Source organism: Ursus arctos, unplaced genomic scaffold (assembly GCF_023065955.2).
Source record: "Ursus arctos isolate Adak ecotype North America unplaced genomic scaffold, UrsArc2.0 scaffold_27, whole genome shotgun sequence".
In the NCBI taxonomy this organism is placed as follows: Eukaryota; Metazoa; Chordata; class Mammalia; order Carnivora; family Ursidae; genus Ursus; species Ursus arctos.
In genome coordinates this window covers 11,788,532-11,802,878 of record NW_026622952.1, presented here as the reverse complement: position 1 = coordinate 11,802,878, position 14,347 = coordinate 11,788,532, and the positions used below count along the sequence as shown (strand labels likewise).

Here is a 14,347-nt window from a genome sequence, read left to right as displayed (position 1 = left end):
AACATCGGTTGTTGCTGAACAATATACCAGATGTAGAAGCTCTGAGATATTTTACTCATATAATTCTCTGAGGATACACTTTAGATACGTGTTTCTCTGTCTTCCCTCCAAGTTAAGTATGACAAAAAGAATTAAGTTAACGCACTGCTTAGTTTGCCTTAACAGAGTTTTGAATTATCTAAAAAATGCAAATGAAAAAAATTTCAGAAGGAAGGAAATTTGTTCTTGTTCTGAGTGAAATACGTACCGCTAAAGGTAAACCTGCTAAGGTCTAAAACTTAATGTCATCTCTGAAAGGATAAATTTAAGGGGGGCGCCTGGTGGCAGAGTTGTTACGCGTCTGCCTTCGGCTCAGGGCGTGATCCCGGCGTTATGGGATCGAGCCCCACATCAGGCTCCTCCACTATGAGCCTGCTTCTTCCTCTCCCACTCCCCCTGCTTGTGTTCCCTCTCTCTCGCTATCTCTATCTCTGTCAAATAAATAAATAAAAAATCTTAAAACAATACTAAATAATTTGGAATGAAGACTTACTGTGGCCAGATCTAAAGGTGTCTGACCTTCTTGGTTCTTCATAGTTGGGTCCGCACCATGGGCCAGGAGTAGGGCACATAACTGGGTCCTTCCTTTTTGGGCTGCTTCGTGAAGAGGAGTAAATGCCCACTTATCTGTGGCATTTACACACGTGTTGTATTTTATTAATAATGCTGCTATATCCACATGCTGGAAAAAAACAAAGGATGCGAAGAATTAAGAATGAGATTATCTGGTAAAGCTCCATCAGGTATGCTTGTTGTATTTAACATTTCATTCCCTCTGTATCTCTATTCTCATCCTTAATATTAGTTTCTTCTTTTAAAGAAATATACTTATCCCACTCCTATAGTTTGGACTCCATCTTTTCTTGTCTCCAAAATCTCAATTCCACAATTATTACTGTTTTACCCTGTGATTCTTCGTAAGTGCTTGTAAAATTTTTTCTTCAGCCTTCTAACATATTCAGGTCTACCTTAAAAGCAAACATATAAAATGAAACTATTACCTGACTCTAAGCCTCCTATCAAAGGTCTAGTCTGCCTGTCAAACTTCTGAAACAAGTGTTCTTGTTTGCTTCTCTTATCTTCCTATTTCTCTTCTAACCCACTGTAATCTGATCTATTTATTGAAATACTCGTCTCAAAGATTCTCAATGTTTTCTCTTCAGCCCTTGGGAAAGTAATGTAACATAACAAAACATTTTACAAAACTTAGTCTGTCATGTCCAAAATGACTTGAGGGTGGAAGAAATGTTAGTAACAGGTATGTTAATAAGCTGGGCGTGAGGTGATGAGATGCTGAACTGTGACCGTCAGAGAAGAACGGAAAAGAAGAGCTGAAATCAGGGAATTGTGAAGGAAAAAAAATTGGGTTTTAGAAAGACAGATTAACTGCAGAGAAAGAGAGAGAAAAGCCAAAGATGACTACCTTTCTTTTTTCAAAATTTGTCTAGAGGATTAAAAACCAAAGGGGAACCATTAACAGAAATTGAGTAGCAAAAGTTTAAGTGGGAATGAAACTAAAAGAAAAAGTTTCACTTCGGGTAAGTAGTTTTTGAGGTAAAATGTCCAAGTAATGCCGTCCTGTAAATGGTGTGACACGGAAGGCTGGAGCACAGATAAGGGCACCATTTATTTACTCACTTCCGCTCTCTTAGCTACTCACCCAACAACCAGACATTGGTGAATACCTACTAAGTGCCTAGTCCTGGGGGTAGGGACCCTCAGGGGACTGCAAAACAGAATATTGAGTTGACAGCTGTAGCTAGTTGATAAACTAAGAAAAGGAATACAGAAAGATAATTTTAAGGGGATAAAGCTTTGAGAAAACAGTATCTGGGGAAAGCAGAGTGGAAGAAGAGCCCTCAGAGGAGACAAAAGGGGTGATAAGAACTGAAGAACTGTAAAGAGGCAGGACCACGCAAGACAATGTAGGAGAAAGTTTCAAGGCCAGCAGGTTCTCTCAAATGGTAAGTTCTATATAGCAAAAAGTTTCAATTTCTTCCCAAAAGTCCTTAGAAAATAAGCTTAAGACAATCAATTATTCAACGGAAATATTAATTCAACGGTTGGGCTTTTGAGAACAGTAAAAATAACTTTATTCTTACAAGCATATTTAGGGATGCTACTTTAGTTACCACTAAAGTATTTCTGAAATTCATTTCAACTCTAAGATTCTATAATTTTGTGCAGCTAACACATTTGGGTTCTTTATGGATACATTTTCCTGGCATAACTTGATCACTTTCGATAATTAACTCAGAAGCACATTATCTGTGGAGACTGGATTTCTAACTCATGCAGTCGCTCCGCTGCAATATACTGAGTGATCAGAAGCTGACTTTCACGAGATCGGGAAGAGACGGGGAAGGTAGAAACAGATCCCAAGATGAGATTTAGGGCATGCTTCTTCATATTTTCTGGAAGATAGTCTTTGCTTTCTCTCGAAGACATTGCAAAATGAACACTTTTTCTGAGGTAATATTCAAGTTTTTAAAATATAATACTTACTAATTTCAGGAAAATAATTTCGGAAAGTAAAGAAAATTTATGAGGAAAATATAAATCAAATAACTTCTAAGGAAGCTCCCACATTGGCTTGACAGTATGAGAAAAAAAATGAAGCAAAGGAGCATAATTACACTAGGGCTTTTGAGAACCAGCTATGTTTTGTATCTTTTTGGGATTATGAATGATACATCATTATAAAACTGATTCTAACACAAAAGATAAAAATAGGTACCAACTGTGGTATTCCCCAAATTACTTAAAACAAAATAAAACCCCCAAATTTACCTCCCTTATTCAAAGGATATATGTTGAAAAGGATAGCTCTTTTTGTTCAGTTAACCCAAAAGCATGGAATAACTTCATATTCACACAATGATTCTGATGGTTAATCTTATTCTACTCCTATGTGTACTGGTGGAATAATAAAATTTGGTAGATTAATTTACATAGGCTTCCAAAATTAGATAGTCCAAGGAAAATTATGTGTGTGTAAAATGAATTGTATATGTGTTACTTATTATTCAACTTTCTTTATACTGAATTTATAGTTTACGCTTGGAGCAACCAATTACATGCTTGTTAAATCTGCTGACAAACATCTGAAAGAGCAATAAACAGGAATGAGTATATTACTACCAAAGTAGACTCAAAACACACTTCTTAAGTCTTTTAAATAGCTACACCACTGGGGCAAAAATAGTAACGGAAATTTAAGGCTGACAAATGCAATAAATAAGCTATAGCTCAGTTCTATAGCATTTATAAGAACAAAAGTATTGAACTGGAAGGTTTAGAAAAGGAACTGAACTCTGCTGGAATGTTTCCAAGAAAAGAGTCAATTTAACATGGTTTCAGAATCCAGTTGAAACACAGAACACTTTAAATGACATATACTATATAAAAAGACTATGAGGGCTTTAATTTAATTCTAGAAACCTGGAAAGTAAGGAGAAGAGAAACATGCTTGGGCTCCAGTGAAAGCCATTTTAATTGTACAATGATGTCATGAAATTTCAATATTATACATTTTAGAGAAAGCACTGAAAAATGAAAAACTCAGCAAGCTGATTTATGATATAATAGAAAATTATAGGCTTTGTGGTCAATAAGTATCAAGGTCTTACATTTATTGAATAACAGAAAAATTAACTGTCTTGTGTAAATGTATATTAAAAATATAAGACATTATAATAGAAAAAACACTCTCCTGAAATCTGTAACTTTTATTTAAACTGCTTAAACTGTGTGTTTGGTTCTCTAGTTAGAAAAACTGAGGTGGCAAGTTCTTTCTGTATAAAAACGCTCAAAGAGACACAGACAGCAGACTGAGCTCTCTAGAGGAAAAAAGGTAAAATACAAGTCAAAGAATAATTACCAATAAATAACAGCTTAAGTAGCTTTCTGTAATTTCACAGATACCTCACATGATGATTTTATCCCCAGGCTACAAGTCATTACCTACTACTGAAGCCAGTTAATCTCTGGTCTATTTCGTACTGATACCGAGCTGGTCAAGCACACAGATTACTCGTAGGGCTGCGCGATGTCAGGCTGACACCCAGCCCTTATTCTGACCAGTAGGATGCCTGTGGGGAGCAAGTTATCTTATAATAATAGTTACCACACTGGATTTTAGAGTGCCATAGGCTAGAGAATGCACTCTCCACATGCATGATCTCATCTAGTTATCACAACAACTCTGTAAAGAAGGTTTCAGCATCTGAGTTCTGCTAATGAGAAAACTGCAGATCAGAAGGATTAAGGCACTTCTTGAAGACGACCGGGTTATCGAGTAAAAGCCTAAAGATGAGATTCCAGATGTTCACATCCCCAGTTCAGGTCTTTCCATGACACAGAGCTGCCTGCAGGGTCTTGCTGGACTAAAACTCAAGAGTCATTTCCTGAAAAGTTGAAAATGGCAAAGCGTATAGTATCAAGGGGAAGCCATGTAAGTGGGGATTACTGGGTAACACTATCTCCAAAACCACTCTGCAAACAGCTTTACTTTTAACTTAGAAGCTTCTATTTCATGTGAAGTACCACAAAAATCTCCTCCACAAAACTGGTATTTCAGGACAGCGCATCACATAACACCATGCAGCCAGGCCAGTTCAAGCATCACTGGAATGAACACGATACGACGAGTGTTTTGCCACCTTAACAGAGAAATGTGGACCAGAGCCCTACAATTTCATTAAAATATCCAGCCAAGGCTTATTGTAACATGAATAAAAAGGGCCTTTGAAAGATAACAGATTTATACATCTAGAGATAATAAAAACATAATTATATCTACCCTTTAGTTAAAAGAAGACAAAGTAGCTTTTAAAATTTTTATATTGTGGTTAACATTGGTCCTTGTTTTAAATCTACTAATTGAGGGTGAGATAAATACTGATTTGACATGGTTACTGACAACAGATTATATGGTAGACAAACTGCATTAGATAACATTATTTATTAGAGCAGAGATTCTCAATGGGGAGGATGAACTTACCTACTGCCAACTGGGGACCACTGTGTCACAGGGATGTTACAGGGCGGGGAGGGGGAGAGATAAATGTTGTACATGGCAAAACCATGGCAACAAAAAAAGGTCAAGAAACCACAAAATTAAGGTTTTAGTGAATAACACGACTATTGAGTGAATAGTCATTGACTCACAGATAACTTGATTTTTGAATTTATAAAGTTTAACACCAGAAGGACTTTTAGTGACTCAAAAAATCCACCTACACAATGAGGGAAAAAACCTACTATAAACATGTTATCTAGCCTGTTAACATTGTTTAGTAGAAGGATGGGATGAACCAGGTTGATCAAAACCTCTATCACATGCTCTCTAAACAGACCGGCAAATTTTCTGTTCATTTTTACTTCGATAACTTACCTTCATTTACAAAGAGCTTAGCAGTAGGGATGTGATAACAAACAGGATAACGTGAAAAGAGACATGAAACAAAAAATGTCCATTATTTTTCTCACATGGCGTTAGAAGATGATGGTGAAATAAGTATGAAATGGAACAGTGGGCCTCTGGTCTGGGCCCTGATTGCACTGCACCTCCCTTCAGCTAAGGGCACGGCAGCTTCAAGGGAACATGAGATGAGGCTGACCTGCACACTACATTACTATTTAGGCACCAGAGAGACCACTGTACATTTAATTCTCTCATACTAGTCACCAAAGGACACACATGTGTAAGTAACATCTCAACTTTCCTATCTTGAGAATGGAAATTAAAAGGTAAAATACTTTACTTCTGAATTAAGTTTTACTTTTTCTGCTCTCTGTGACAGGTGTGAAGACTGTGACAGTTAAAGACTGATGGGATAGAACTTGTCTACATCCACAATGTGTAAAATGTATCGAAAAACACACAGATCCACCTGGTCTACACAACTGGTAGTGTAAGTTTTACTAGGTTCGGTCAAGAACTAATTCTATTGCCCACATCTATCCTTACTCCTTTGTAGATTTATATGAAGTTAAAAGACTCTGCTTTAAGTTCTACCAATCCCACCAGCTTTATAAACTCTTGACTGAAGTAGCAGTAGAGGAATTTGGAGAGAAGTATCATGCTAAGAAGTGAACATTAATCTCCAAATGATACATATTTATAGTTATAACACAGAGGTAAAAAAAGTTATATGTAACTGTGTATGTAGTATGCTAGCAGTAAATACTTAGCATGCCTGGTCCTCAGGAGAAATATGTGCTATACATCTCATATGAAGGAAGGTTAGAAGAAAATTCTACTAAATTTAATAAAAGATAATCATCTTGGGAAAGATCACTGCAGTTTCAAGAGGATTTCAGTACTAATAATATAATTATTATACTATATATAATAATATAATTATTATACTAATAATATAATTATTAAATCTGATAACTTTTAATTAATTTATTACATTGGGAAATTTCCCGTTTGTCCAACTCAAACTGGACTGTTTGCCTTCCTTAAAAGTATTCCCATTCAGACTGTCATCTCTCTGAACAGTGTTTTTTGCAGAGGGGTTATGAGAAGATGAGGATGTTTCTTATGGAGGGCAAGAGGAAGAGAATATGAAATCACAATGATTAGTTTTTACTTATAGTTTGTTAGGCTTCTGCAAATCCAGAAACCGCCCCCATCAAGCGATTCTCATTATAAGACCCCTGGTATGTACAATCCAGCATCTGTGGGTTTTTATAGTCAAACAGGGAATAAGTGAATGAACAGACAATCACATGAACATTCATCCTGTGTGATTATTCGTGTGTGATTTAGGTCTGAGTGGGCCTTGGTGACTTCCAGGCAGTCCGTTTCAACACAGGTCGTCAAGGCACTGCGATACCCTCCTCTTCCTCTGGCAGCTGATGATTATAGTCATAGTGCTTTGAGAATGGCTCTGAACTTTCACTGCAGGGCTTCAGCTAGTCAATCAAATTCTATGAAACCATATATATTAACGGCTCAACCAGTTATTTGGGTATTTTTAAGATGCTGATGATAAACAAAAGCAAGCATAATTTCCATGCCCACAAATATAAAGCCTCCTGGAATTTATAGTTTCTAAAATCTACTTGGGGTAAAGAGTTAAGATATAGCACCTGTATCAATAAATATTAAATGAACAGCCGTTACACACCTATTACTGTGCTAGACAATGTGAGGAGAACAGAAAGCTATAATGAGCGTGGCCCTTGACCAAAGGATAGTTAAGCATAATTGGGAAGGCTGGAAACACTCTGAATATGATTCAAATTGTGCTAAATTATCAAACAGTAAATGTAAGTGAAGTTTTCTAGACTTGAACTTTAGCATGCTCACCCCATAGGATGCTGCATTATGAAGAGGAATTAAACCACCTTTGTCTTGGGCGTTAACATCTGCTCCATGCTCTAGAAGATATTCAGCTACTTCCAGGTTATTGTAGCCAGCTATTAGAGTGAAACAGGCAAACATGTCAGATTAAAAAAATATACCTATATCTATGTATATAATGAATGACCAGAAAAATGTTAGGATGTTAACACTTATTGCTTTAAAAGCTAATACTACTCTCACATAACTAAAAGCCTTTACAGTAAGAAATTATATACAATTATGTTAATCAAAAGCATTTGACTATTTCTGCTCAGCATTTCTTTCATCTTCTGGTAGACTGTGTTAGGTATCTAAGAAAGGACAATGAGCCTTGGAGGTGCTGGTGACACTTACCTGCCAGGTGCAGAGGGGTTGAGTTTCTGCCCTGGGTGTCTCTGCAGTTGATATTCTCTGGGGTACAGAGCTTCTGCACTCTTGCCAGGCAACCTTTCTTGGCAGCATCCAACAAGGCAGCATCTCCTCTCAGCAAGTCCTGGATATCTGTGTCTCCCTCTTTTACCAAATCTAATGGTGTATTTCCATCTCTGTTCTTTTTGGTTGGATCTGCTCCATGCTAAAACAATAACAACAAAGTAAAACAAACGAACAAAACCAAATAGAGTTTGTATTTTGTATAGTACCTTTCTTAAGGTTTATTTTTAACCTCATCTTCACTCACCCAAGGAAAGATATCTATGTTGTATGCACTTCGGAAAAAAAAAAAAAAAGGCCATATCCTGCTTTACTTTGTAAATTCCCTACTTAGCAATAGAGTGGATTATCTCTGTAACTACTTCTCAACTGAAGGTCCAAGCCTCGGGATCAACAGTGATAGTGGGGAAGGTGCTGAGCACCTTTTACTGTTCATGTCATATACTTTCTCAGGCACCAGGCTGTCTTTGGAAACCTCTTTTCCTTTTAAGAAAGGCCTGGATGTTACTTTTTGACCAGATATTAATTATATGAAGATATTCAGTGTATATCATGAGAAGGAAGTAAGAAGAGGAAGACACACCGGTGGGGAAAAGTACTTAATTCTAAATGAATACAAAAGTTTGCTAATTTTTTACTATCCTCATTTTAAGTCTTAACACCTAATATGAAATTAGGTATAAATGTACTTGCAATTAATTTCATTTTAAAAGTTTTATCATCTATACCTATGAAATGAAATAAATAAAAGTCAAGGATCTTCATTATGGGCCTGACAGATTGCTGTTGGCCCACTGGAATAAACCAAACTAGACAGTGAATTCACAGTGTCCTGGAAGTTATTTCTTACCACCCAGTGAAAATAAAAATGAGTATCAAATACATTATCATTCTCAAGACTCATAAAAACATATCTGATACCATAAAAGTGGTGGGACAAGAATTCTATTTATGTTTAACCAGCATAAGTTTTTCTCTGGTTAAAAAAAGAGAGACAGAAAACGACATGTCTATTTTTCACATCTTTTAATTTAAAAAGAACACAAAATTATTAAGTTAGTTTCATAAAACTACTAGCTTCTACTATCTCACTTATATCCCCCAAATTTATATAACTTTGTCTAAAGATTATTTTATATTTTAATACCAATCTAATATTAAAGTTCTTGTAAGATGTATGTTTAATAATGAGCAATGCATTTGTTAATAACAAAATGGCTACTAAGAAAAAAAAATCAATGTTGATTAAGAATCTTGTTTCCCCTTGTATCAATGTTTTCTGACATTAATACCATAAGTACTGGATAAGCAGTGCAAACTAATGCAACTCTTCCCAAAACCTACCTCAATGAACTGTGATGAACTGAGCTTAATCAAATCAGTTCAGAAAGGCACTTCAGACACTACTCAAAGCTATGTAAGTATCATGATAACACACTTAAATATCCCCTTAAAATAGAAAATGGAAGCAGTCTCTATAGCACTTATTGTACTCAATAATCTACTGTGATGTAATTTTACATGCTAACCAACAAATACATATAATTACTTTATATTTTATAATTTTTAAAATTACATACTTTTAAAAGGAGCTTGCAGATTTCATATTTTCCTTTAGCTGCTGCTTCATGCAGAGGGGTAAATTTCCATAAGTCCGCCACATTGACAGAAGCGCCATGCCTTACTAAAAGCTCAGCTACCTCATAGTGTCCATATGAACAAGCATTATGTAGGGGCACCAAGCCACTAAACAAAAGAAAATTATTTTAAAGACATATAACAGATCTTTGTATTAAAATGATACTTATAATAAAAATAATATAATTCTTCTATGGCAGTGACTATACTGAACACTCACTTCAAAAGAAAGAATTCTCCTCTGGTCTTGAAGATAAAGTCAGCCATTTCCAAATAAGGATTAAAATTTCAAAAACAACCTTTCAATATAAGGATTTTCCCTAGTTTCTTGGTGATGGATAGAAATTTCACAGCAATCCTATGTTTAAAACACATACAGATATACCCACAGAAAAGTTCCATCACAATACTTTTAATTCAGGTTTCGTCGATAAAAAGAGCAACACTACAAAGTGATTTCAGGAATAATCTAATTTGGTTTTATCAACTCAGATTTTCCTAATGAAAATTGTATGCTTACTTATAAAATATACAACGCAATTTAACTAATTTATTTAGGCGAGTTCTATCTCTTGTCTTTGGTTTTTAGTTCTTAATTCCTAATAATTCAGTAGTGGTTTCTATCTATGCATAGATTTAAATATTTAGGTGTCATACGATGAAAACTCAAAATGCAAGTGAAACACAAATTCAGTATTCAGTAAGGAAAATAGTGACACCAACAATAAACTCCAGTCAGATGAGAAAAATCTAGCTGCCTCAACTTATGGGCAAACTGTTCTGAGGTAACACTAAGCTCTGGTTGGAAGGCAGCTGGCATTCTAAAAGGATAGAAAGGGGTTCCTATAAGAAAGGGTGAATCAAAAGGATAAGCTTAAGTTGCACTTAAAACACGAAAAAAACAAGGTATCGAATGCCTTTTTATTTAGAGATTGGTTTTTTTTTTTTTATGTTTTGAGACCAAAAATACTAAGTGCTAACTAAAATGGGCAATGGAAACAAATGCTGGTTATGTTCCAGTGCACTACAATACTTGGAAAGAGCTGGTGATATTATTACTGAAAATTCAAGACTGATGTGCCCTTTTTAAAAGATAAATAAATCCATAATGGTTAACTGAAGTCTAAATTGTATGGTTTAATTCTACAGTACTCTGATATGTAATTGCATAGACAAGTGCTTGCTTATTTCTATTTTGAGATGATATCAAATTAACTCCGAATATGGAAGCTCATTTTAGTTAAAACTTCCTTCTTGCATTTCTAAATAGCTGCCATGACTGCTTTAAACTCTGTCTAGATAAATTAAAATAATTTGGTAAACTAATATAAAAATATAGACTATCTGAATTAGTAAAAATAAAATTATACATCTATTAATACTGATGACTTTGGGATGGATGGCTTCTTTTGAGAACAAATTACACATTTTTAACAGCAAAAAAGAAAAGAGGATGAACAATAAATTAAAGACTATATAAACACATTCATACAATGCAATAAAATACTATTACAGGCATTAAAAAGATGAGACGAACAATTAGGTACTGATATGGAAAGACATTCAGGATACACTACTGAGTGAAAACGTAAATTGCAAAGCAGGCTGCATGGAATGGCGTCATCATTTATGTTAAAAACAAGCACTAACGCCACAAGAGCACATGCACTGATTTATACTTTTAAAAACCCCGGAGGATTATCACAAAGTGTTTATGTAATCTCTGGAAGGTAGGGTGATAGGGATTTTCATTTCCTATACTGTACATTTCTATGAGATGTTTCAGATTTTTAAAAAACATGTATTACTCTTTAATAGTGAAAAAAAGAATCTAAGACTTCAAAAATATTAAAAAAAATTTTTTAAGTCCCAAATAGCTAAATTCTAATACATACCCTTTGTCTTTGGCGTGGACATCGGCACCATGGTGTAGAAGGTACTCCACAACAGACACACGATTGTAGCCTGCTGCAAAGTGTAAAGGTGTAGAATGCCGGCCCTCCAAATCTCGGCAATTCACATTTTGAGGGCTGCAAAGTTGCTTTAATGACACACACACACACACACACACACACACACACACACACACAAAGAACATTAATATTTATTCATATGTTTCGCTCCAAAATCCTGCAGGCATCTTGGATAAGCTGTAATTTCCTAATGAATATTTATTTCCAATAGATAGTGCAAGTGATGTTTAAGAATCAGCACTCTGCTTCGCTTCACAGTGTCTACAAATATTTTTACTGTTTACAGAGCAATTTAATCTTTTTTTTTTTTTTAACATTTCCCGGCCAAAATCCTAATCAAAAAGAAAAACCCATAATAAAGCAAGAATCTCCAAGGCAAATGATGGCTTCATCTTTCATCTTCATAAGGCTTTCCTCCCCGAGACTGTTTGCCCCAGCATGTCTGCTTGTATTAGCATGCTGTCTGCCATGCTTTACCCAAGTAGGACCAACCCTGGCTGACTGCAGAACTACCCAGAGTTCTCGTCTCCACTGACATGGCAAGCAAAAAGCCTCCTAAAAAATTACATTAATCTTGCCTGGGCCATCTACTCGGCCCTCTGACCCGCTCCAGCAAAGCCATGCAGTCATCAACGCTTCCCCTGATCTTTGGGAGATGTTTGTCTAACTCTACGAGTCAAACTGATGCCAATCATGTTTTCATTTTTCATCTTTCATCTCCTTGTGAATGCAAGCCGTTCATCACAAACTCAATTCTGTCTGCTTACAGAGCAGTGGGAAGCAAAGTAAAGACCGGCAGGTTGCACCATTGGTGGTGACAGATGAATTCTAATAACAATACCTGAATAATAATTCACAATTTATAAAGAATCTCATATTCTTTCTGTGAAGCTGATCATTATCTCCATCTTACAGATAAATAAACCAAGGCTCAGAGAGGGCTAAGCAACCTGCCCTTTTTTTGCAGAGTTGGTAGGGTAAAGGGTACAATAAAGGCTCAAACCTGATCTTCCTGATTTATAATCTCTTGATCTTTCTGATACATGCTTGCTTACTTTCCTAATTACCCTCATTCAGGGAAGTGATGCAAAGAAAGGTAATGGGAAGAACAGTCAAAAAATCGAGAAAACAGTGACATTTTCTAACCTACAAGGTATGATGGCAGGGCTTTTCAGGCATTTGACAATCTGCTGCTGCTGCTGCTGCCGCTGTAATGAGCTATTATTATATAAAAACAAAGAGCCTGGAAGGCATCTGTTTCTACTGACTTACTGAGTAGGGGCCTTCCCATCGGTAGGGTAAAAGCAGGACTTTGCAGGTGGTACGATACCTACACGATGGAAGGAGATGTGGGCCAAGATGATGGAAGGGAGAGCCTACAGGCTCAGCAGCTGTATGTGGAAAAGCCCCCGACTCTGAAATCTCAAGAGCCACTGTCATCTGGCTGGGTCAAATAGCTTACCCCTTCATGGCAAGCGAGTCTGTAGCTACCTTAACGCATAGATTACAGAATCAAAAAGCAAAATGAAATAGAAGTGAATACATTAATACATAAAACTAAAGAGCACAAAAATTGGTGGTAAACACCTTCTACTGGTGTCTTAGATGACTGAAGCTGCTTCTTGCTACTGCTGGGTTTTCTTCAGGCCCCTATATTCTAAATTAATTTTTTTTTTCTCCCTGCAGAGAATATCAGCAAAACAAGGATGTGGTACAGAATGAAACACAACTCATTTTGCCAGGTTACAAAAATAAAAGCCCATCTGCTTATTAAACATTTGCTTTCTAATATTTGGAAGTTCTTTATTCTTTGTTTGATTTCATTTTCCTTTTGAATGCCAAAGCAATTTTACATTCTTCCTACCCGATTTTCATAATTTCAAATACTTTACTCAGCAAACAGTCTTTTCTTCTAATTCCTAACATTTTAATACTTTCCACAGCCTCTAGAGAAAGAAATTTACCACACTTAATTCTCATTTAATTTGTGCTTTGCTTTTCTTCTGCCGCTTACATTCCATTCACAAAAATAAAGTTGGCCTTTATTGTGAATGGATTGTTTAGGAAACCTGAAAGCTATAGTAGATTTGCCTATCAGTACATACAAAACATATGGAATTAAAAACTACATATTAATAAAATACTAAAGTATTAATTTAATGATAATGGGCACATGTAGCAAGTCTGGTGCTGAGATTATCATGTCGTGATGCAGAAAAGAAGTCCTGATCACTTTTATATTTAAAGGTTTTCTTTTATTTGCATATATTTCAAATGATGAAAAGCATGTAATTTTAATTAAGAAAAGAAGTAGTTTTAGATCTAAGAGAACTTTAAAATTTCTCCCCAGTAACTATTACAACTGAAATTTACTGTTTTTCTTTAAATAACCTACATGTTCTTGTAAGAGGGAAGAGATGTTAGAAGTGGCCACCTACTGAAACAAAAAAATTTCTAGGCAACAGAGCTTGAAAGTATTTTTCTTTCTTTCTTTCTTTCTTTCTTTCTTTCTTTCTTTCTTTCTTTCTTTCTTTCTTTCTTTTTGTTTAAAGATTTTATTTACTTATTTGAGATTTTATTTATTTATTTATCCCAGGACTCTGGATTATGACCCGAGCCAAAGGCAGACGCTTGACCGACTGAGCCACCCAGGTATCCCATGTATTTTCAACCGGTACACACCAGCAAGAATGCTACATTAGTTTGCTAAAAATCACCAAAATAGAGTTTGCTTAATAAGAAGTGACAAAGTTTAGTTTGTAAAAAATAACCTGGTATGACTGTGCCAATTTCACAATTAGCCTTTCTTTAAAAAAAAGAAAGAAAGAAAGAAAAACTATAAGACCAACCCCCGAATAAGAACAAAACCCTTATCTCTATCTTCAACCCTTTCTTCATCCCTACATGA

The 14,347-nt window shown here is 35.6% G+C and overlaps 1 protein-coding gene across 1 annotated transcript in view; it reads right to left on the bottom strand.

The window, feature by feature from the left end:
- TNKS (tankyrase) overlaps positions 1 to 14,347 on the bottom strand; it is a 203,465-nt gene that overhangs the window by 28,191 nt on the left and 160,927 nt on the right. The window contains exons 14-18 of the mRNA XM_026508362.4: positions 11,362 to 11,507; positions 9,409 to 9,574; positions 7,751 to 7,970; positions 7,361 to 7,470; positions 533 to 721 (exon numbers count right to left, since the gene is read on the bottom strand). Of these exons, the coding sequence (XP_026364147.2) occupies positions 533 to 721; positions 7,361 to 7,470; positions 7,751 to 7,970; positions 9,409 to 9,574; positions 11,362 to 11,507 (831 nt within the window). The remainder of the gene's footprint in view (positions 1 to 532; positions 722 to 7,360; positions 7,471 to 7,750; positions 7,971 to 9,408; positions 9,575 to 11,361; positions 11,508 to 14,347) is intronic.